Below are 26357 nucleotides of genomic sequence, written 5' to 3'. Positions count from 1 at the left end.
AATGCTGATTGCCTGTGAAAATATCTATTTTTCAATCATGTTTCAATAAGCAGCTAGCCTACAGTTTTTATGACACAGTACAACTCTTAAATAGTGGTCTATTACTTTAATGATAGAGGGTTTTGTGGCTGCTGCTTTTGCTTTTCATCATATTAGGACACTTTTCCCACAGGTTATATTTTAAATTATTCCCCAAACTGATTAGTAGTAAAACTGTCATTGAGTTTTATTCAGGTAATTGAAATATTTTTAGAGAAAAGGCCTAAATTTAATTATTCTTTCAAATTAATTCACATGAAGGTACTCTCTATCTCACATAATGAAGCTGCTAGCCTAAGAATTTCATAATATTCTGCAATAATTTAAAATATTATCTTCCTATCTGATATATGAGAACATTGCTGGTGAAGATACATTTGTCACTAGTCTTTATCTGCCTCCTGTGCCTGAAGTAAGCTGTAGACCATTGACTACAGGGTTTAAAGTGGTGTCAAAATAATACAGAAATATTGATTTACAACTTAAATCATTATTTTGCTTCATTTCTCTCCTAACTGCTCGACAACTAAGGGTCAAACAGAGCCAATTAGGTGAAGCAAAAAAAAATACCAGCACTAACCAGTTTCTGCTTATTTCTCTGGGCTTCTCAGCATGACCCTAAGCTGCTCAGCTCCAAATACTCAAGACAGCAGAATACAAAGTGATTATAAAATATCTGCACTTCTAAATCAATTATTTGATTTGGATCTGTTTTAACATTTATTTTTGCTAATCTTGTGCAAAGTGAATCTCCAATATTCTGCCATGACCTGGTATATACCTGAACTGATAATTGTGTATCCAGCCTACCAACACATATCTGAACTTCCAGTTAGGTATCCAACCTACCAACATACTTATTAGTGATTTTCAGGTTGTTCTTAAACTAATGCCAGTCCAAAGCACTACTGTTTGCCTCATGTCTTTTCCAGATGTATCTCTGCCACAAGCTATTAAGAAAGTTCAGGAATAATTTGGATCCTTTCCACAAAAAATATGCCTAGAATTTCTGCCTTTCTCCCATAAGTTTTGGAAGCCTTTTGTTCTTTCTTATAAGGAATGCATGCCTGGATCTAAAACTTGACCCAATACCACCTGTTTACTGCTGGAATCAATTTCCTTTCTCTAATCATATATTAAACAAGCCTCATTCTTTTAGTGAAACTGTCTCAAACCAAATTCCAAATTCTTTACTAATAGCTACAGTGATAATTTCAAATAGTTAAAAATTATTAATTGGACTCAACCTCCCCTTTAGATAATGCAAATTATGATTAAAATTTTTAACCCACACCATTTAATTCCTTTTTTACTTTTTTTTTTCTGATTTCTTCTCTATTACAAGTGGATGATGATTTGAAATTCTTCCTTTCTCTTGCACTTTTTTGGGATTTTTACAGACTGCAATAGGACAGACTAATAGAAAAACACGATTTTGGGGAGATCACGATTCACTCCTAATAGTCTTTCCAGTGGAAAACCTATATACATAACAAAAATAGCATCTGAAAACAACTTTTCATACTAGCATCTGCTATTCTAAGTTTAGTTGAGAGTATGTTAGTTTCTCCAGTTGTAGCACTCCTTTTTATGGGTTCTTAACTTTCTGCATAGTTTAATGCTTTCAGAAGGAGCACTTGTGAAGTGTAATGGTCCCGGAGCAGCTATTACAGCTGTCATGGGCATAAGCACCATTAAACACTCTGCACAAGTATTTACAGAACAGAACTAAAAAGACTTCAAAATTGTCATTACAGTGTATGTGGTAAATAAGAAACTGCCTGAAAATTAAAGTCTCTCTACCACTGCGGAGTTGCTTGGATCATAAAACTAAAATATTTTCCTGTTTTAGTTTAATATTCTATAACTGTCCTGCTAGCTTCTCCAAACACTGAAAGGGAACGGTGGGGAAGCTGGGAAAGATGCTGTGCTGCAGGGTATCCTACATAACATTCCTTCTTTGTGGCTCCAGTGATGTCATAGTATCATAGAATATGCTAAGTTGGAATTGCTGTTTATTGTGATCAAACCGATAGTCTAGTACTCGAGGTTAAAGAAATTATGCTGTCTTCATGGAAGCACCAGTAACAACTTCAGCTAGATCCATTCACAAATTATAGGAAATTAGTTCCACATCACATGTATATTTTCATGTATGACTATGACATTTATACACAGGCATAATGACAGAAAATTAAACACCAGCAAAATCAAATGTTATTATCATTGGCAAGAAATGGTAAATTCAAGCTAGCAGCAGAATTAAAAACACCTTCTCAAGATCTCCTATAAGGGAATACTCTTTGCCAAGAAAAATGTCACAGAATGGAATACAGTTCAAAACTTTAGTTTAATTATTGTAACAAAAACATTTATTTTAGCTTATTCTGCTTTATCATAGGAGACAAAAAATACACATTTGGATATTTTATCCTTCTCCTGTGCCAGTTAATAAAACAGAAGGGTTTAGTATGATATTTGTGTTGTAAATCCATGTCCAGAAATATCTGGAACTCCCCAATAAAATAACCGCCTAAAAATGTTTGAATAAGCAGCTTTTGGAACATGACTACACCTCTTTGTTCAAAACCAGCTTCAGAAACCTTTAAATTGCTAAGTAGCAGAGGCCAAAGCCTGTCCTTTAGTGCAATTACAGAAAGCCACAGACAGTGGACATTTGCTGTAAAGACTAGGTAAACAAAGGCAAAATATGGCACTGTAAGAATTGATTTTAAATTACTTTTACTTTTAGTCCAAATCCTATACTTAACATTTGATAACATAAAGGAGGCACAGTCTGTCTGAATTTTCACAGTGCCTTGGAAAACTATGATTTAGCCTTAGGAACTGTCACAAATTAGTGTGTAATAGCATGTAACAAGCACACTAATACATACTATTGTAGCATGTAATAAGCATGCTATTACACATTATTTTAATTTATTATAATAATTATTATATAAATTAGGTCATAAAGATGGGATTAAAATTAAGAAATGATGAAGGGAGTTTTTACAGTTACAACTTGGCCAACGTTTTCTCATTTTTAACATGAAGAGACAATATATGTCTTTATATTAAAAAACAATCATTTACTTCAAAATAGTATGTTTTTAAGAGTAGTTTCAAAAGTATGTGTCTCTCATGCCTTTAATAAGTTAATTTTGATCAGTGCCTTTATCAAGGCAGAGGCCAACTGCTTGGATATTAGCATTTTGACTGGATAAGCACCATGCTCTACAGTAAATGCAGCGTTGATGCCCTTTTATCTTTTGAAGTGAAACATACAATGCAAATAAATGAGAAATTAAAATGCTTCATGCTTTTAAATAGTTGTTTGAAGATTTTGATTTTGATTCAAAAAATACTTGACTTGGACAAGTAGAAGTATTTTTCCAGTCTATAACATGTGATGACATATTTAGAAAAGATTCTTCCTGAATGTGCATATTTCACATCCCAAGTGCATACCGCACCATAAGTATCAAGGTCACCTACTAAATGGCACAGTAAACAAGGTAGGTAGGAGATCGAGCATTTTTATTAAAATATTGCTATGGTGGACAATGACTTTTATTTTACAGTCTGGCAAAAAAAATAAGTAATGCAAGGTAAAATTCAGTCAAGTTACTTACGAATTAGCTTTTTAAAAAGGAGTAACTATTTTGAAAACAATTCTGGACAATTTATTTCACTTTATTACTATGCTCTACAAATTGCTTACATACTGCAAAATATAATTCAGTTGAAAAATATAATGAAGTGATTAACAGCATGTCTTTTAATTTTGATATAATAGAAATAGGAAGAACATGTTTTAATTTAAGTGACTTGGCAATTATATAATCACTCATGCACTTGGCATTACTATACTAATTGGTCTAATAGTCCTTTTTATTATGGTTAGAGCCATACACATTGATATCAGAAGAAAGCCAGTAGCTGTGAGAATAGGTCAGATCTGTGCCTCTATATCTATAGGACTCCAAAAGGGGTCAAATAATCAGTGATAGAATTAATAAAGCCAAAAGACCCCAGTGGAGAGGAATTAATTTGACTCCCTTCATAACTTTTATTTGATAGTTCAAGAAGCATTTCAGGTCAATTATATTAATAGAAACTGGTTGAGTGAAAAGATGTTAATGATTATCCAGAGCTAATTAGCATAGCTATTTTCACTCCATCTTCCACAAAGAGAAAGGCAGAACATAGACACAGAATCAGACTCTCTTTTTTGATCACTGATGGAAATTGGCAGAGGACAAAAGGATTTGTGCAACAACTTAGCAGCTTTTAGTGACAAGCCAATACTCTATGATGAAACCCAAAAATAAACACTGAAATTTATAATAATTTATTAAATAATATTTAAAAGGGAAAACTGAAGCAACACTGGAACGATGCAGTCGTTGCCAAATATTAGTTTTTACTTCTTTTATTAAAGCCTATTCTACTTCACTCCTCTTGCACTTTTCACATCAGCAAACGTGTCTGTAGATCTGTGTCTCTCAAGCATGCCAAGGCACACAGATGGTAAAAGCCACAGAAACCCGAGAAATATTCAACAAGAAACAAATATGAGATTACCCAACTAGAGACTATAGGATCTAGTATACTGGAACCTACAAAAACTAATTCTAGCCTTTTAAATAGAGAGTTCTTCACAGGTAGATCACAACTCAAACTTCTAGACGGTGTCAGAAAGCAGTAGTTTGGCTGAGTCACTCTCATATGCTACTAAAGCTATTCTAAATTCAGTTTCTTCTCATAGTTTACTGTGTAAGAAACTGGTTTTATCTGTTTCAAACCCACATCTGATCAAATCTGAATGCTTAGACACAAAATGTACAATCTGGAACCACAGCCAATCATAGCCATGAAAAATCTCTACCTCTGTATGCTCAGATTCAAGTGTGCAATTGAATTGCTTCAAAGAGAACAACTCCTGATGCACATTTTTATGAGGCTTGCTGCAAGTGTTGACTCTGCTCACCCTGCCTACAAGTCTGTCTATGACAAGGGGTATATGTTACCGTGTAATTAAGCAGCAGTCATGAATGATGCTGTCCTCCACAAATATGCCACTCTCTTCATCTGTTTCGACCAGGCGACCAGCATGGTACCAATGTACTTGGGTGGTATTGTCAACGTATGTTGCAGTACACTGAAATGGCAGGCGGTCTCCATGAAAAACCACTTGTCTTTGTGATGGGATCAGCTCAAAAAGAGGAAGTTCCAGAGGCCCAGCTGCAGGGAAAACAAAAAAAAGTCACCATGAATTCTTATGAATATTGTAAAGTCAATTAACTGTATACAATTCTAGCTTGTTAGATCTTCACATTAAAATTCTAATATAAAAGATATGTTCACAAACTACCCACTACCCGTTGTGTTGTCACTTGTAGAGATCACATTTCTTTCACTGGTGTGAGTCCAGATTACTAGAATATCTACAGAGAATGGGTTTCACGGAACAGTTCACAGAATGGATGAGGTTGGAAGGGATCTTTTGAGATGCTCCAACCCAGCCTCCTTCTCAACGCAGGATGCTTTACTATACAAGTACATAGAATAAAAAAATAAAAAAAAAAATCAGTCTTCCAATTAAAGAAAAAATACAGCTATTAATATAGATAGTTATATAGGTAGTTAATATATATAAGACCCCTTTAATGTCAGTAGATGAAATGCCTACTCTGCTCCAGAATGAAACTTACTGTCTAGCGAGCCTAACTAAATCCCAGTGCCTGAGATTTGGCTAAATAATAAGACTAATAGAAGTTAAACTTTCCCCTAAAGTTCAACTGTCCCTATGATTTTTCATTTTCCTGTTCCTTCTGCCTATTCCACAAGTCATCTTTACTCTCTAGACTTTACCTAAACATTAAATATTTATCTAAATAGCTCTTTTTAACTTTTAAAAGTGGAATGCATTTTACCATCCTTTTAAAAATTAATTTTATCTCTCCTGTCTTTCACTAAGAAATGCCCCAATAATGAGAATTTTGCATATTCTAAGCAGACTGTTACAAAAAAAGCTGCCATAATCACAAGCCCAAATGCCTAAACACAACTGAAAAATAAATAGCATTATAAATTTGGAAGGTATATGCATTTTTGACCCTGATGAAAGACTGCTAATTTCATAGATTTGACAGGGATTGAAGGTTACTTTCTTCAATCCTACAGTCTCTCTAGAGACTGATTCTCTAGATAGCATATGTTTTCTTCCATTTTTATTTCTAGATCCTAAAGCTATCTTAAGACAACTTCTGTAAAATATTTTCTATATATGATGAGATTACTGCTATTTCTTTAAATTCATAACAGAAAATTGAAAAAGGGCATTTTAGGAAAAGAATAACAAAAATAGAGGCTCTGCATCTAGAGAAAGATGATAATCTTCTTTGGGATAATAAGGAAAAAAGGAAAACATTATTTTCTTTTTTCTGATATAACCTTCTTAGGTAGGAGAAGAAAATCACTACCACTACTACTTTGTTGTCACTGCACACAATTCTAATGGTAATGAAAATACTAAAGACTCACAAATATGACTGACGAACACACTACCACGAACATCCTGCACAACAGTTCCTACAATACAACCTTTTCACCTCAGCCTTCAACACCAAAACAATTAACTGAGCCTGGGTCACTTGTTAACTTCACTATTGCAAACTCATCTTAGACAAAATTCCTGCAGTCTTGCACCTTGGTTATCATTCTATCTTGATGAGGGAAGAGAATTTTTAAAGCCAGTTTTTCTTCCTTATTTCCCTTCTGTTTTCATTTAAAGGCCTCTCATCATTAATATCAATCCATCCTACAGGGTTGTCAGATGAAAGGTCACCCTTCCACATTTGCACCATTAGTAACTATCCAAAACATCTATTTTTCTGACAAGTACTTTTTTTTTTTTTCCATTTCACTGCTCACCATTTTATCTTCCTTTAACTTTCTCCTCAATATCCTCCATTGTCCATAACAAATACTACGCCTATCTAGATTGCAAGCCATAATAGCTGCAGTCTTGGTCTCGGTCATTTACATCACAGGTTTTTAACCAAAAGATGGACAGAATCTCTCTTTCCAAAAAGTTGCAATTTTTGTGTTGCATTACAAAGTAAATTATGAAATTAAGGAAAAGAAATGAAGTACAAATTTAGCCATAAATTAATGGCATGATTACCCAAACAGAAAAATTAAGCATACTGTCACAAATACAACAGCAATATACACTTCTCACAAAACTGAGGATGTTGTATCTTGTCAAATGGTTTTGGTCATGCAGTAAGTGACACATTGTGTCATGAGGCTATGAAGTGGAAGTGTGAACTATAGTATCAATAGCTGTAAGTCAAGCTAAATAACTTGCCTGGCACATGGATGTAGTGTAACACCATCACTCTGAATTTATCTCTGCCTTTAGCGTGAGTCTCTAAGGCTCTCCCATTATCCCTTCCATTGCCAGCCTTGAGGATCACCAAACCCAGAAATGAAGTGGGAGTGAAGTGTTCTGTACAGACTTTGTCAATTAATGATAAGAAGTAAATGAAAACTTTTTTTACTGCAGTATGTAAAAAAAAGATCCTTTGATTGAGATCAGTCATATCAACAGTGTACTCCCTTTCTCTTTACAAATCCTTCTAAGTAGAAATAAAGATGCAAAATTAATTAAACATCCTTTGGTTTACCATTATATGAGGATATCCTCCTGACCAGCGTCGAGAATGTACATAATTGGGTTGATAAAACTGACAGATAATGCTGAAAACTCATTTTCAAATTAAATCTAGTAAAGTTTCTATGGATTATGACATCTGCAGACCATGGAAGATACAACTTCAGTACTTCTTAGTATAAACCATCTGCTTTTAATCTCTGTGATGTCCACACAAAAAATTATTACCAGGGCCAATCTTCAGTTGTTTTCCAGGGATAATCATGATTTAAATGACTGAGGCTGGTTCTGCAACTATTACTCATGCAAAAGTTCCAGTTAACTTCTGTGACACACTTCACAGATATGAGGATTAATTGCATCAATAAGAGGTTCAAGATTAGGGCCAACACCCTTTTTCCCAAATGGCTATAAAATGATTGTAGAGTTCCATCAGCATCAGCTGGAAATACTTAAATTTTAAGTCCATAATCCAACAATCTTTCAAATTCAGAATAAAAATAAAAATATTTATTAATGCTGTGCATGCATTTTCTAGCTTGACTTCAGGAATAAAGTAAAAAGTAAGAAATTCTCTAAGTATTTGGAATGATTTTGGCATTGATTTGACAGCACTTCAAATTTAACAGCTCTGGCAAGCCGATCTCTACACAATAGAAATTTTTTCTTTGATTATGTGATTATTAAGGACTAAATTGGGATTACTAAAATTTGATTACTACATATATGTAAGGTCTGATGCTCATATTTGTGCTTGTGTGTATGGCAGACAAAACAGCCTCATAAGATTAAAAAGTTTACTACTGTATGTTGAGAGGAGAGGGAGTAATTTATGTGTATGTGTTCTTTTTTTTTTTTTTTTACACTTGAAAAATATTCCAAGATGCTCCTTCCAAGACAATCCACTCAAGACAATCCACTCTGCTGCCCTCAAGTTTGGAGCCAGCACCACCATCTGCAAAATGAGAGGTTTGACTCTCCTATAGACATTTAGATCAAGAGCTGATGGAGTGTTTCACAGTCTTTACCTGTCTTGTCTTTCCAGTCAGCACTAAACCATGATTGCAGCAGAGCACCACAGGAATCACTGATTGCAGCATGAATCTAAAGGTCTAACCCATCATTACAGTAATTGCATCTTTTTCGTTATCTTTCACTTCTCAGCAGAAAAGGGTTTTGTTGACTGAAGGCCAGACCCTTTATGCAATCTAGTCCTGTATTTCAGATTAGCTCTGGACTAGAATACTGAGGACATACAGAGGAGGAACCAGGTTACACAAATAACACTGAATTGGAATATCACTTCAGAGTCCTTTCGTATACAAAATGTATATCCCTGCATATTTTAATTCATGCAGAGCCCCAAGATGTTGAAAAAGAAAATAGAAATTATTTTAACAATGATTAGTTAAAATAAAAAAACCAGCAAGGTGCACTGAAGCTCTAACAAAATGTTCCAATTTTTACATTTTTACAAACCAATTTGTCTCACACACAAGTACACACATTAAATATTTCCTGTCTTTCCTTTACAATTCAGTTCTCAAGAATTTTAAAGTATTTTAATTTCCCATCTAATTTTGGCTTTTTTTGTTTTAAAAGTTGGAAAGGAGAAGAATATGCAGGAAATATTGCTGTTACTTGATACACATGGAACAAAAATGCTTGTAAGAAGTCATAACATAAAATGCATTTCTACCCATATTTTAGTTACATTTTTAGGTACATTGTTATTTTATGTAGATTGTGGACACTTGTAATGGACACTACCGTCTTCTGGTGGAATGATCAAAATCAAATCTGTAAGCACAGAAGCTGGCCCATGCAGTAGATTTCTCTAAACACCACAGAAAGTTGGCTGGTCATTGGCCACCATGACCAGCACAATGTATTGGAGAAACAATGTCCTGTCTCCAGAAACCTTTACTGTATTTCCTGCTGCATAACCTATAACATAAGCAGCACAAGCCTACAGCTCTCAGTGCATAAACCTGGTTACTACATTAGCACATTCTGCTGCTCAGTTTACCATAAGCATAGTTTTCTGCTAAATGTTCTCTGGTCCTCATTTACCGGCTTTGTTTGATATCAAAAGTTTTCACACAACCAGAAATAGAAAAATCCACAGGTTTCTCCAGGCTGCCCACATATCAGTTCAGTATTACAGTGCTCATGTCTTAGGATACACCAGTGACTTCTGTTAGAAAATTCTGTTTGCTACAGCCAGAGTGTTGGCATTTTGCTTCTTTTTAATCACTTGATTTATTGTATTGCCAATGGGCTTTTTATTTGAACTGAGCGTGCCCACAGAGTGCAGCACATCCTGCTGACAAAAGTGTGAGTTAGAGCTCTAATATTTGTATACAGTCTCAGTGGGAAAGAAATGTGCATGGAAAGCACAGTGGGGGAAAGCTGGAAGTGAGGACAAAGCAAAGGAACCAGTCCAAGATAAAGGACAGATGAAAATGAGGAAAAACAAATTGAAAAACATTAGTTAAAAATCTGAATTGCTGACACAGCAAATTACATCTGTTGATATTTACTGAATGCAACTGAAGAAAAGAGTGATCTGAATTGCTCTGAAGGCCAGCTCTGCCAAGAAGGGGAGGTGCCAGTACACCAACGCCAATTCCTGTATTGCAAAATTTGCTGGCGGTAATGAAAGATTTGGTGCAGAAGGTCACAGACAGCACCATATGCCAAGGAAGTCAAGAATGAATACAGAACTGTGGCCAAGCTTCAGCTTTAATAAAAGCTATGCCTGGCTCCAATTTCAACATAATATCAAGAAAATACAGATGCCAACATGTATTAAACACAGCAAATAAGATAAGTCTTTTGGGCTTGGGACAAGAAAGCTTTGTATTATATTCATTTTCCACTCACTGTGGAAGCTTCTGTTTGTATAACAGCTTCTTATTTCCACAAGTTTCACAATGCTGGCAGGGCAAGACATATTCCACACCATTTTATCAGTCCCTTTCACTTTCATACATGCTTTTCAGAAAGGAACATCAAGGAGGTTTGTTTTTTTGGGTTTTCTTTGCAGCATATCCTAATTAAACTATGGGCTTATGTTTCTTTTGTAATGCTAAGGGCTACACTGAAATTGTAGCCACTAACAAAAGAGCAAGACTTCTGACACATATCCTGTTTTACTCCAAGTTGCAAATTCCGTATTGTGTTTTACTCCTGCAAACTTCTCTAAAGCCATCAAAGGAGATAACCAGTAGTAAATGTAGGATTTCTCGTAAGTCAGCAGCAGAGTGACCTCAGGCTGTTACAGTCCACTGCTTTTGGTGCTTCAGTTACCTAGGTTATTTAACCTCATAAAGATACTCAGTATCTACAAAACAGAAGATTAAATTCAGTGCATATATGCCGAGATGAGCTACAATTACAGCTTTGGATGAGCCGCTAAGACTCACTTGGGTTCTATAACTTATCAGATTTATTTAGTTAAAACAATACATACCTACATAAAAACTAAGAAAGTCTGAGCTGGGAAAAGTACAGTACAAATCTCATCACTTTTAGCAAATCCAAGTAATACAGGTTTCATCCAGCACTCACTGGTAGATGACAAAGTTATTTAACCTGTCTTTGTATAGAGGATTTCCCCCCAGATTTATAAGGCCCTGTGAAAATAAATTATCATTTTTGTTCTGGTTCCAGGGAGTGATGCATGTTGTGTCAATTACAATCATCTTAAGTGAAGAAGCAGTGGCAAAATACTTTCTTATTTACTGTCGATAGCAGTGATTTACTTGATAAGAAAGTATAGGCAGTGAAATACAGAGGTAGTAGGTTTCACTTACTAGCATCTAATATAAATGTCAGCTATCATGGTATTTTAATTTGTAAAATGGTAACAGTTACTTGAAAGATTTCCACAATATGATATTCAAGGTTTTGGTCCAGTTAAACAAATAAAAGATTGCATTGTCGTGCACTGGCAAGGAATTTAAAAGAATGGGCAAATAGTTTTTTCATCACCGACTTCCTTCTTATCTAATAAAACTTTCAATTTCTTATTCTCAAATTGTCCCAGAAGTCTACTTTAGGAGCATTTGATTATTTGCCACATGCTGAAACGTGAAGACCATGACATATTGACAACTATGGTATTGAAAGATTCATCAACACAAATTCCCTCACAGGCAACAGTCAGAAGCCATTGTTAGAAAGCTAATTTTGATTCTCAAATTATCCTTATGGCAAGCAAGCTGGCAGGTTCATGGTTTTGCATACTCGTTACAGCTTGCAGTTAATAATAATGGCTGAGCAGTGGCAAGGTAAAGCACCTACCTCTACAAAATCATAGGAGTATAGAACGATTTGGGTTGGAAGGGATCTTTAAAGGTCATCTTGTCCAACCCCCCGCTGCAATGAGCAGGGACATATTCAATTAGACCAGGCTACTCAGAGCCCCATCCAACCCGACCTTGAATGTTTCTAGGAATAGGGCATCCACATCTCTCTGCGTAGCCTGTTGCCAGTCTCACCATTCCCATTGTAAAAAACATCCTCCTTATTATCTAATCTAATAGACTCTCTTTTTATTTAAAACCATTACCCCTTGTTCTATTGCTATGGGCCCTACTTAAAAAGCCTGTCCACGGTTTTCTTATAAACCCTCTTTAGGGACTGAAAGAATGCACTAAGGTCTCCTTAGAGCCTTCTCCCCTACAGCTGAACAACCTGAACTCCTTCAGCCTTTCTTCATAGGAAAGGTATTCCACCTCTTTAATTATCTTCATGGCTCTCCTCTGGGCCCACTCCAACAGGTCCAACAGGTATCATCAAATGTATTGTTTAGCTTTATCTAACTGAAAAGTGCAGTGGTAGCGCTCATCTTTCCAAACCCTAAACATACCTAGATACCTTCTTTTTATTTCCAAATCATTACTGCACACTCAGATCATGGAAAGATCAGGCACTGGAACAGGCTGCCCAGGGAGGTGGTGGATTCTCCATCCCTGGAGGTATTTAAGAAGAGACTGGATGTGGCACTGAGTGCCATAGTCTAGTAACTGTGGTGGTAGTAGTGGATCAAGGGTTGGACTTGATGATCTCAGAGGTCCTTTCCAACCCGTCTGATTCTATGATTCTGTGATTCTAAGATGGTAGCAGGAAGGTCTCAAGAGTGGCAGTGATGGCACCTAATTGTCCAGAGTCCGTCAGGCTGCATGAATACTCATCTATGTTGCCAGAATGGCAAACAAAAAAGAAATATGAAAACCATAAAAGATGCTGAACAAGTGACAGTTCTGTTGAAGTATTAAATTCTTCCATTCCAAACTCCTCTCAGCCCAGCTGACAGCGTCAGAAACAGCAGCTTTCAACAGACATTTTTATACAAGCATTAAAGAAAGTGCTGTATGATGAAATGTGCTATAAAAATGTGAAATATCACTATGGTATACTCCACTTAATTAAAAGAGAGGTTGTTAGGGCAGAAGCTTTATAGAGAATTTTCCCATGAGAACAATTTAGATTAATTACAGTAAACTCTAATAAATATTTTTAACTGGACAATATTAACACAGGTTTCATAAAGAAGCTTATATAATTTTATCTAGAAATCATTAGTATAAAATTTAACCCTAGTCTTTTAAAGTACATATTACCATATTAAGAATAAAGAATCTATCTTAGGGGATACTCCATGGCTTGCAGTCAAGGCTGTCTGTCTTACCACTGCTTTGCTCATGAGCAACTTGCTTTTGGGAATGGCCAGTCAGAGGTTTTATTTCACTGCTATTCTCACTACATCTTGGCTAATTTTTCCTTCAATTATTTTGCATGCTTTTTGGAACAAGCAGTCAAAGATGATGTAGAAAATATGACACAACTGTACATTAAAAACCTCTAATGTAGTGTTAGAGTAAGCTATGGTAAGAAAAACAACTTGTGTTCATTTCCAGCATCTAAATCACCAAGATTTCAGGGGTGAACTGTTCTGTTGAACTGGATTTTTGTGTGTGAGCACAGATGCAAGAAAACACATAGTAGTAAAATTTATCCTCAACTGACCATTTTAATACTTCTACTATTTCATAAGATTTAACTGTTATTACCTTTGTGCCTCCAACTCTGCAGTAGTGTTCTAAATTCCCACTAAAGAAATTAGACAATAATGTTTAATATTAAATGTAGAGCAACATTCTTTCACCCCCCCATTTTGAGACTGATCATGCTAGAATGAGAAACCTAGAATTTTCAACCAAAAGGTTAAAGCACTGTTTGTTATACTACCAAATGATAGTATGGAAACCAACTCTGATATACAAAATGGCAACTCAGCTCTGGTAGAAAATTAATCTACCCCATCTATCTTTGAAAGGTCCAAAATATAGTTACATTACTTGATTTATAGGCATTCTGTTATTACATAAATTTTGTTATTACAGAAAATAATGAACTGCCAACATTGTAAACCAGAAATAATTGGAAGAGCATTTAAATATTGCTAATTGTATCACTATCCATATCTTGCAAAACCTAATCCTGTAAAAGATTACTAATGTGACTATTCCTATTTCAACATAATTAGAACTATTCATATGATTAGGCACTCCCTGCAGAATTGGAGCTGAATTCTTGATCCTGCATATTCTTGAAGACAATGATGCTCTGCATGAATGCAGTAAGCTATCCGTGAACTGCCAAGAAACTGCAGGACTGAAATCTAAATCTGGACAATTAATCCATCATTCCTTGTACTTGAGATTGTGAGTTTAGTTAGTTTACCCTGCACAGTTCAATATTTACATTGTGTTAATGTAGCAAGAATGACTTGTAAATTAAGAAAGAAATGATTGAAACCATAATCTCAAGGCCATCCCTAAGTTTAAGTAAGTAACAAATTAGGTCCAAACAAAACAATGTTTGGTGTACAGAGAAATAAATGAAGAATTCATGTTCCTTGTTAACTTTGAGCCAGTATTTGTTATTGCAATATATTTTATATATGAAAGGAAACTTTTAAAAACAGTCTATGTGCAAATACATACATTTGTCATTTTAAGACTCTAACAGCAATGTAGGTATTTCATTTTTAGCACCAAAAATTCAAATCTCATTTCTCAGCCAACATGCCTAACACAAAATAATTGACAGTATTCTTAAAAACTGACACAGAGAGTGAATGCATTCAGCTGATTTCAGTTTAAAGCTAAATGTTGAAAAAGTTTCCTTTCAAAGACAAAATTCCCCAAAATCTATTTTTTTCTTTTCTTAGCATTTTAAAACTACATATTTCTTTCAAAGTTCTTACTATTGGACAGTGCACACTTCTACAAGTCAAGGGAAAACATGTGCAATTATATCAGGTAAAATGATAAGGACATTTCAAGAAATACTATACCTGAAACAACACTATTCCACAGTTGCTGAGAAAACACTTAAAGCCACACTGTGTAGTAAGAATCTATGTCAAGGAAAAAGAAAGCTGCTTTAAAAAATTAAAGTAATTTACAAAGGAAGTATAGAATAAAAACATTCTCTTTTTTCCCAGTGGTATTATTCTAATTGATTTAAAATGTCTTGAATGTTCTGAATTTTCTTGTCTTGTAGGTAAGATTGAAAAAAAAAGTTACTTATGAAAACAGGCTAGGTAGCTGTATGTGGCCTGAGAGAAACATGCCTTAATGTTCTGCTGATACTTAAGTAGGAAGTAACAATGAAAGTACTTCTACCTTCATATGTAAGAGGTTGAATCTTAAAATGGACAAGAAATCTCTAAGAACACAACTAGAATGAGTGCATAAAGAATATAATTTTTTTCTTCTTTTTCTTTTGCTTTGCACAAGTTTTCATGTGAACAGGTACAGAACATCAGAGTAAAAAGCCATTTTAACCTGACTGTGTTTCTTTGGGGGAACAGATAGTCTGATTCTCAGTGAAGTGAGGCAAACTACAAAAGACAAGGTGCTGGTTAAGTACAAACAAGTCCCTAACAACTATATCTCCTCCTTCCCAATGAATTATTTACATTTTCTATGAAACATTGAAAGAATTTTATTGCAGAATACAGATTTCAGAAAGATATTTATCTCTTTGATTTTTAACCCTCCCTTTGAAGTGGCCTTCCTAGGTAAGGAATCTATCGTACTTAAAAAACTCACATTTCAATAATACTATATGAGCTAGAGCTTGCTAATTCCACTCATGAGTTAACACTTTAAGGTAGTTTACAGAATTCAGTGATTGAATAATTCAAACACTCTTGGACACTCACAACTTGCACCTATTATCTTCTCATCTCTGTTTTCAGTAGGATGGATTTTTGTTCTTCTGCAGTGTTAACGCTTTTCTCCGTAGAAAGCCCCCTAACGCATACCAGAAACCTAACCATATAGATCCTATACAGATAAAACTCCAGTTCTGTATTTTGAGTGCTCACTCCTTGCCATCCCTAGTGAAAGTCCTAATTGACTATTAAAGCTATTAGTAAATTACTAACCAATCTAAAGAATTTCTCACTAAAATTCCACTGATCACAACCAACAGGTACACTACTCATGAACAGAATACATATTTTGTCATAATACATACTTTCAAAATAATATACTGTAATAACTCCTCTAAGCCATGTGAAACACTCTACAGTTGATTTTCATGAACAGAATTCAAACCGAGCTTCTGGGCACTGAAGCACTGGGTACTACACCTCTGAAAAACAGGCTCCTGAGACTAGGGAGGAACCCTACCCCCGTTACAGTAGAAGAGACACTACCTAAAACCAGACGCTATCTCAGCCGTTTTAGTACAAGAAAGGAAAATTACTCAGTTGAGGTATTTTGTTCTGTAATTTGCCATTACTCTGCGCTTTGCAAGTTCTTTTTTCACCATATTTCCCCCCAAGACTGTGTCCTAAGTAAATGTATCTAACATTTGGGCTTGTATCTATCTCCTTACCTTGGAAGTTTCTTTGTTGAGGATAGCATAAGAAGAACATGTACTAATACTAACTTTGCTGATTGTGTCTGCTGCCTTCCCTGGTTATTATTATTTCAATGGCATGGGTTTTTCAAAGATGTGCACAATGTAGATAAATAAATAATGCTGAATCTTAAAACTTCTTTTAACTCTTGCAATACAGTCGAACATTGAAGCAGTTCAACACGGAAGGAGATTTTTTCCCATTCAATACAACACAGCTACTAAGGAGGTGGTAAAAAACCCCTTTACTAGGTGGAAGCATAGTAAAGATATAAGCAGTTGATTAATTTCTTCCATGGAAAAGACTTGTGCATAGCTTTACATCAACACAGAGAAAGAGGGTAAACATAGTTTTTGGTGATTACACTTAGTATTATCTCGTGAAAGGGTCAGACTCAAAGGGCCAGAACAAGCTTTGCTAACATGGCCTGAGAGCCACTCAAGACTGTTAAATGATTGCTTTATCAGGATTTCTGCCAGATTTCCTCATAGCAGACAGTCAGGGAAGGTAAGGACAACAACAGGAAAGGTGACATGCGGCAGAACCAGCTTGCCTGAAAGTGCTGTGATGAGGTGATGCAAATGTATCATACAAAACCATCTGGCTGAATAGAGCAAAATTACTTGGGAAAAAAATCTAGATGTTTATCTACATTTAGATTTCCTGAGAACTGACAAGATACCACCTCTAGCTCTTAGAACCTGTCTGCTTTATAGGCCCATGCAACAATATCATGACCAAGATTAGAACAGTTGACTACACAAACCTGAAAAGCTACTGACACCAAGAAAAGAACTAAACTTATCTAATCACTGCATGAAAAAATCCATAAAGAAAAGGAATAAAAATGTAAGTTATTATGTATTAATGCAATAAACTTTAAGCAAGAAACCCTAGATTTCTCAGTATCCTTTTAGATTTTCCTTTGAAGTAGTTTCCTTTTTAATTAAAAGAAGGGAATAGTGTGGTCTCAATTACTTATTTATAAACATCTGTAGAGCATATGTATATGCAAAAAGCAAGATTTTAATTTGTAGATCTGCAGGAGAAACAATATTTTGTCCCAGAAGAATTAGATAATTTTCTCTGTGGTACAAATAAATAAATAAATAAATAAATAAATGTGTCTTAAAGCATCATCAAATTATTGTTACAATTTGACCTTTACAACATTTTTTGTATTATTTAGTAAATATCTACATAATTTTTAGCCAAATAATTTATCTAAACATTATTGATATTATGTCAACTACTTTCTAAACTTTAATAAAATCTAACTGGGGGAAAGAAGAAAGTCTGTACTTTTCCAAACATCTGTTTTGATGAGTCAACATTTTTTAATAGAAAAATGCTCCATCAGAGTTATGTCAACTGTAATTTGCAGAACAAATGAACTTTTACTTCTCAGTGCTGTTAGCTCAGTAACATCAATACAGCTTTGAGGCTAAGAAACTTAATTCTAATATCTCATTTATCAGTATAAATATCAGACCCCAGCTTTAGGAGCAATCTTTCATAATACCCTTAAGGCAAAAACTCATACAGGTTTTTCCTGAGTGAAGAATTTGGCCTAGAGAATCCACTTCTGCTGATGTGCCCAGGGAAAATCACAGAGTCCTATCAGACCTTTAGGTGGAATTTATAGCACTGGTACTCAGGAAAATGTAATTTTCCTACTGTAAATTGAGTAAGTTTTATTTAGAGTCATGGAGAAAGAGTAACAAGGCACTGTATGAAGCCAGCTTCAGAATCATTTTTCAGAAACATACTCTGTCCATACCATTATGAATTCATCACAATCCCTCATCATGAAGGCAGAATGCAAAACCATCAAGCCTTATATCCAACACTGTGAAAAATCATTTTACAGCCAAACATTTCTGACAGTTTTGTTAAAGAAGATCTAAATAACTATTAAAAGCTGTTAGTGAAATAGGCAAGTAGAACCCTGGGAATTCTAAAACTGTGCAGTTAACTCATAAAAATCCCTAAAGGAGATTTTTAACTGTTTTCAACAGGCAACTCACTACTTTGGCTAATGTGAATTATCAGATCCATGAGAAAGATTTACCAGAAAGAAATTTGAAAGGTGATTTTTTTCTCCCATCAAAATATAAAATAAATCTAAAAAGCTGATGGCAAACTGCTCCCTGTAGATATTCAGAATCCACATACTTGGACTTTTTAGTTCATTCCCTAATTAACCTGCAAAAATCTTTGCCCACTCCCTTCTGTTTTTATTTTTCCCCTTTCGTTCTTCTTTTCTTTGCTCATCTGCAATACCTCATGAAGTCTTTTAACATGTAGAAGGAAGAATAGTGACTATAAATACAAACGTCTGACAGTATGGAAGATGTTCACATTCAGGAGTTTTTAATTTTAGTTTTTAAATCACTTCATATTTTAAGATATGTTTAATTTGATCAGCTCTATGCATATTTCAACACATATTTTTAAATCATTCTCAATCGCTGTTATTATTTTGGTGCCAGACAGCCTTCTGTTATGCTTAAGTTCAAATTAAGTTACTGAAAATAAAACTGCTAAATGTTCTGGGCACTGTGAGCTGCTCAGCAGATACTATGAGCACCGTGAAGTAAGTACCTGGCAGACATAACAGAGCTGGTGGAAGGCTCAGCAAATATAACCACTGTAAAACTCTCTGTGGATATTGGAAGCAGTGTCAAGCTACTGGCAGTCATTACCACCTTGTCAAGTGTTCTGTGGACATTATAAATAGCAGTGAGAACTAGATGGGCATTATGAATTCTGTATCAGGTGTGATAAGGAGTCCTATTGGGAACTAAAGTAAAAAATTCTGAGAAATTGCTTTCATTTTCTCTGTAAAACTCACAGGTTTGTATTCATTTGTAACCTGGAAATACCAATTAACAGTTTGTAATCACTCTTCTGATCCTTTCAGCACTTTCAGAAGAAGTACTTTTCCTGCTGGGAAATGTATCTCTATGAAGATGCCCATGCTGGCTCTCTATAAAAAGGGAGATTGATATTTGAAAAGTATTGCAGAATTTCAAATGTTCAGTAACCCAGGCTACTCAAAACTTCTTTGCCTTTCGCTCACAGGAGCTTATTCCTTATTTGCCTCCAGACATGTGTCTGTGTTTCCTTAACAATTCAGCTGATGGACCATCTGTAGCTAGTATTCACACCCTTTCACGTCTCTCCCAACTTGCAAGCATCTGCACTGGTTGTTTTATAAATCACTCCAGTCAACTTCTGATCTCCCTTCTGCTATGAATGTGTTTATTAGCAACACACATCATTCCTCTTGTGGTTATTTGGAGAAATGTGTGATTCTCCTTTTGTTTGCAAGACATTAGTAAAGTCACCATCTAAGCAATTTTCTGCCATTCAAGAAAGTCAAAGATTCAAAGATTCTGTGATTAATCAAGTACATGTGAATTAGACTTCTGATTATGAAACCCACCAGCATCACCTTAGGCAATGATCTTTTCTCCACGGTATGTGATACTTTTAAAATCCCTGGCTTAGTCTGCTCAGTGCTAGACAGTGTTCACTTGAAGATGAGTCTTCCTTAGTCATTCATATTTTTTTGCATTCTTCCTCACACCATATCCATCATGTTTCTTATGTGGAAAATCTCCAGAAAGTGATTCATATCTAGATCTTCAAATACAGAATTCACCGCACTGAAGCTCACCATAAAAATTCTATTCATCCCCAGAATGCAGTGCTAAAACGCATAGTTATAGGTTTATAAAAATGAAAAATAGAAGAATGAAATCTGGCATTTATTTCACACTCTCAGAAATATAACTTGAAATAAACATTCTATAAATTCCCGTAGGAATCCTCAGTTTCATGCAGTACACAATGCAGAGCTGGCATCACAGGTTAATGTTTTAAGTCATAATATATATTACTGAATATATTGGCAATGTTCTTGAGATATGAAATAAGAAATATGGGGTTTTTTTCCATTCTCTTTCAATTTTAGTTGTGTCCTCTATGTCACATACCTCAATTTCTTGTGCCTATAATTGAGTCAGATTTATTAATTTTTTTTTTAATTTCTTTTTTTTTTCATCATCTCTGGATTCCACTTCAATCTGTAACATTAAATGCAAGTACAACTCACCACATATCAGCTGGTTTTCCTTCAGGTTATAAAGTGACAATCCACGTAAAGCACTGGGGTAAGCACAAACCGTTTCCTCCGCTATTCGAACTGAAGCATTTCTGGCCCATTGCAAGATCCATCTTAGATTACAGTCACAAATGAGTGAATCAGTGCTGAAATGTCTAGAAAGGTAAAGAACGATTACAATTGGTACACATGCAGTTTTTATAAACATACTTCCTTCTGTTAGATTCAAATTATTTAACTCCAAAGAGAACTAACCTAGATAGACGCATCATATGGATGTGTAATTACAGCTGTATAAATACAAAGATTATCTGAGACAACCAATATATACTGCCCCACTGTTAATTACTTCCATGACATTATGCAAAAATTCTGGCTTGTTTACAGAACAGCATCACTGGCACTGCTGAAAAAAAATTGAGTCTTGTGTTACTACAGAAAATCATACTATAACGTACTTTCACTTAATAAAACCCCCTTTAAGGAGAAACTTGATCATGGAAGCATTCAGGATACACTTTTAAATCTCAGGAAGGTACAATTAATATCAATACCTGGGAATTGTTATTCTAATTGCAGGGCAAATATTTTAAATTACTGGGTTTGTGTAATTAGAATGATTATACGATGCAATGATAATAAAGTATATGTATAAAAAAAAGGATGCTAGTTAGGGAGGCTAGACTGGGCTACTCAGAAATGGGGTTGAATTGTCAGTGCTATCCATTTCCCTGCAATAGGTAGAAGACAGCTCATCAACAGTGATACAGATATTGATAACAAAATAATGCAGATTTTACACTTGGAATGCACTTCTAGAAGCAATCCTGTTTGAATTCACATTCAACTCTGCTATGTTTATTCGAATGTCTTTCTCAAGTATTTTAGATTTATGAACATAAGGAATGATACTCACAGTGCTTTCAGAGCTAGCAGCTCAGAAAAAAGTCCATTCATGAGACTTGAAAAAATATTCCCTGACAAATTTCTAGGGAAAAAAAGGCAATTTACAGTTAGTTGCAACAAATATAAAAGGAAAAGAAAATGGCTATAATTTTTCCAGTGCTAGTTAAGAAGTTTTGCCTTCCTGACAACAGTAAAAGCATGTTTAAATTTGTACATTGTTGTTTTTTTTTTTTTTTTAGTGACAGCAGTATTCAGATCAATTCACACACACTTACTTGTTTTATTTTCACAGCAGATATACATACAATTCACTTGGTCTCATAAACAGGAACATTTCTACATATTTAATAGAATAGAATTCTAGAAGAGATTATTCTAGAATTTGAGCTAAAATATCAATAAAATAATTACTCAGTGAGACCTGGGTTTATTTTTATTGTATATGTAGAATGTAAAGACCTTCCCCAGATCTTCGCTCGCGAAGACTGGCCATTATATGTAGAATGTCACTTCAAGATAAAGAAATAAAAACTGTCTTATTTTAGTAATGTTTAGAATAATTCAAGCAATTCCTTAAAACAGTAATGAGTTTTCAAGTAACCACACAATTAGTTTTATTACAAGGGACTTTAAACAAGCCAGTTTTCCCTGCCCTAAAATTAAGGACATTTCCAGTTTAATTACTAATCTACTATTTCTGGTCTTGATGGCTTAAGTTGAATACTTGCAAACAGATGCAATTCAATTTTGCCTAGTTTAACAGTACTGCTCTGCCAGTGCCCTAATAGTACAAAAGTTAAATGCTTAATTGTCAAGTGATACAGTCTTTTTCTATAGCCCTCAACTGAAAAATTAGTACACATGCAAGATTAAAATTTCAGAGCATATTAATTACCTACTTTTGAAATACTGGTATATGTTCCTTTTTGTTCAGTGCTTGAAGGTTACATGTGTGAATTCAAGGTTGGTTACAAAATTTCAGTTATTAGGGAAATTTCAGAGCTCTTCACTGAAGATATGTTGTGCATATAAGAAAAAAAAAGTAGACTGGCAAAGAAAATAGTTGCATTATTTTCATTCAATAGGATGTTGTTATAATTATTGATTTTACTTCTTTTTTGTCTATAATGTAGAGAATGTAGTCTAAACTGAAGATTCATATTCGGATCAGAGCAATGTACTAGCAATGAGAAATCTACCAAGCTGCAAAAGATCTGAACCAGATTCACAAAGTAAGGAAGACCATAACTCAAGAACTTTGCTTTCTACAGAAAAGCATATCATACCTGTCCAGATACAGATCAATGAACTTCAAGAAAGAAGAGAAATTGTTGCTAATTTATAAATTGTTTTAAGAAAGTTATGGAGCACTTTTGAAGCAATAACTAATCTCAGTTTTGTATACTATTGAACATTTTGAATTCTCTTGGTATTTTAAAGCAAAATTCTACTAATAAGAGAAAAATAAACTGGCTCAGCAATATTAAGTGAAATTACTGAGTGACAATGAGATGTGTTGACATAACTGAACTAATTTTTAAGATTTTATTTAACAGTGTACCTTTAATACAGTTGTGGAGCAAAGCTCTTAAAAGAACTTTCAAGTACCTCTTCAAGTGTGGGTATGTCTAAAGGTGGAAATGAACGTTTGCTTGTAGATACCTATTTCTCTACCTCTAGTATTTTGAATTTGTCAACAGGAACTAAAAATATTGAGCACTTCACAAAGACTCAGTTAACCTCTTTACCTAAAATTAGATGGACCTACCCATGTGTTTTATGGACATAAGGCCTGACGACGCATATGCTCAAACAGCTCAGTGAACTGAGATGTTAAAGAGACTAAATCAGAAACCGATAACCCTGACATTTACACTGAAGTACATCAGAAGTGGCTACACCGATATGAAAGCAGTTACAGTAGTATAAACTTACTGACAGAGGACAATCATGCTGAACTCAGGGATGGGGAAAGCAATCTGCCCGGCCTTGCATGGATGGCTGCCACAAGACAGAAATACAGGGGCGTTCTTTGCCTTACTCTGGTGCAGCACAGAAAGACTTCCAATCTGATGTAAATGCCAGCTTCTCCCTCAAACAGCTTGCCAGGCTTCGTACAGCAAAACAAACAGAACACCAAGTTTGGGAATTTCATTCGGACCAAAGGAAAGCTTTAAGTCTGGTCAATACTTTAGGAAATGGGGACAAACTGTAAGTCATTTGCAAAGTGCACATAGCAGGGTTCAGCAGATGTGTGGTAACCATGTACCTGCTAGGAATGCCCGTTCGGTGTCTACTGAATCCAAGAACTTTCCACAGGTCATACCAAATTCACCAAGATGTCTATATGTTAACCTAAAAATTCCTGACTTGTGTTCCATATACAGATTTTTGGTTTCTTTTTATTGTGACAAAAATTACAGAATTCCTACAGAATTTCTTGTTGCCAAGTGCTGGAATAATTGAGTTCCTGACAGTTCAAAAATCAGCAGAAAGCCAGCAAGTCAACTTTTCATATTCTTCTGGCAATGACCTGGTTTGAAGTTTCCATATTCCTAATAATAATTAGCAATCTAGGGCTGTGTAAGTCATAAAGCAATATACTTCTATGATCAAGAAACACTGATTTCAATATTTGGATATCCAACATTGGAAATAGATTGTTCTTTAACAAAACTTTCAGAAATTCTTCTCAAATCACCCTAATAAATCATGCATTTCTGAGTTGATGCAGCACTTTGCAAAATGCCTGGTTCTGTAGTTCACATAATTTGTTATAAATTCAAATATCACCAAATGTAAAGTGTTGTGAAATTCCTCCATTTCAGATATCCTAAAAAGCCACTCTGTCTTGACTTAAAAGGACATTTGTTCTAAAAACATCTGTAATACTTAGTTTGCAAACATTTCAAACATAACAAATTAATGCACTCCAAAGCCGATAGCACTTACTATGCCATTAACTTACTCCATTAACAGAAAGATGTGCTTTCTGTTTTATCAGAAGTAAAACATTTTAGTCTTACATATACGGTCCTACACTTATTTTTTTATATATCAAATACCTGTGTTTTTACAGATATTAATAAAACACTTTTGCCAAAAGTTTTAACATAAATAACAAATGATGTGAAACAGCCAAAAAGTGTTATGTGTCTCAAAGTACCGTTTTGAGGCAAAATATCGGTAGAAGAAGGAGTATATGAATATGAAGAAGGCTTCCATCTTATGAGCAGCATCAAAAAGCAGAAGTTGAATGCAAGGGTTACAGACTGATCTTCTTTACAAAAAACACCCACAAACTGGGACAGGAGATGTAAAAGATGACAACAGAAACACTGAGAGGGCAGGTAACAGTGTGTATTTTCTAATTTGCTCAAATGTTGTGAAATGGTGTCTGTTTCATTCACGGTGTTACTGGTTTGTACTTTATTTCTGGCACCTTACAAAGTGACTAGTTGCTTCAATGACATCAGGAAAGTCATACAAGAATTTATGGTATAATATTATCACAAAGCTAACTGCTGCTGCTGATTCAGAGGCAGGATGAAGAATAAATCAGATATAGTTTAATCAAACAATTAGAAGTAATGAGGAAGTTTGGGTTTAAACTCCCAAAGGGAAGATCAAGCAGTAGCTACTTCTTGAAACAGATTTAAGGCTGCAACATTTTGAAACATAAGAGAAGCTATAAGGGATTAAATAAATGAAGTCTGGTATATCTGTACAGTGGTATCATCCCAGTTTTCCACAGCACTTAATATTTAGATTAAATATAAAGAGAATTAATGTAAATGGTAGCTCCATTACCTAGCAGAAATACATTTGCATATATAATTCTGGAACAAAGCACTGAAGCATGGGGTCCAAAGGAGATTTGGAAGATTTGTTGCATTCAACTATGTCACTCTTAGTTAGAGTATGTGCACCTCATCACAGGGTAAACACAGCCAAAAGGTAATATATAAGCAAAAAAGTTAAGATAGTACCTTAGAACATATAATAAATCTACTCATACTGTCTGAGGCACTGTCAGCTGCATCTGTCATGACGTGAAAGCATTCTGAAATCATCTTCCAGAGTAAAAATCATCAAATCCAAGGAGGTGTAAAAATTGGATCAATTTCAAGGAACATAACCACAAGTCACTGGCTGCAGTAATTTCAGGAGCTGTGTGAAATTTTAGGTTTCATATGTAACTTCAGATTCAATTTCTATTTACTGACATACACATCCTGATTGCAATGGAATAAAAGTCTTCTCTACATTATCAAGAGGCTTACAATGTTTTTGTGGTTTCTGTATGTCTGCATGTTTAAAAAACAATACTAGATGATACTACTAATTATTTTTTTCTTAATTCAAGAATTTTGTAGGTTGTCCTGTTCTAAAATAGACTGCAAAAAACCACCAAGCTCACTGAAGAGTGTCTGCATTAGTCTGGAAAGACCAGGTAGTTCTCATTCTTTATTTTAGTGAAGTATTTAAACATACCTTTACCCTATTCAGTTTAGATTTATGCATCACATCACTGGGATAAACCACACTATGTCAGTTTGGGCCTAGAGCTGATTTTTCAGCTCCAACTCCATTTTTTTTTCAAACTGAATTAGATTTACAAGATTGAGTGAAACACACAGTGTTATTTTGTT

General features: G+C 34.8%; 1 protein-coding gene across 2 annotated transcripts in view; it reads right to left on the bottom strand.

Annotated features, from left to right (window-relative positions):
• The window catches only part of LOC126653308 (adhesion G protein-coupled receptor A1-like), a 270064-nt gene that overhangs the window by 137416 nt on the left and 106291 nt on the right, over positions 1–26357 (bottom strand). For both annotated transcript variants that reach the window (XM_050340872.1, XM_050340873.1), the window contains 3 exons: positions 21716–21787; positions 20791–20954; positions 5073–5286 (listed from right to left, as the gene is read on the bottom strand). In XM_050340872.1, coding sequence (XP_050196829.1) covers positions 5073–5286; positions 20791–20954; positions 21716–21787 — 450 coding nt within the window. The remainder of the gene's footprint in view (positions 1–5072; positions 5287–20790; positions 20955–21715; positions 21788–26357) is intronic.

The sequence above is a fragment of the Myiozetetes cayanensis genome, unplaced genomic scaffold (assembly GCF_022539395.1).
Source record: "Myiozetetes cayanensis isolate MyiCay16 unplaced genomic scaffold, myiCay2020 scf10, whole genome shotgun sequence".
Lineage (NCBI taxonomy): Eukaryota > Metazoa > Chordata > Aves > Passeriformes > Tyrannidae > Myiozetetes > Myiozetetes cayanensis.
Note: the sequence above shows the minus strand (reverse complement) of the source record. Positions and strands in the feature narration are given on the sequence as shown.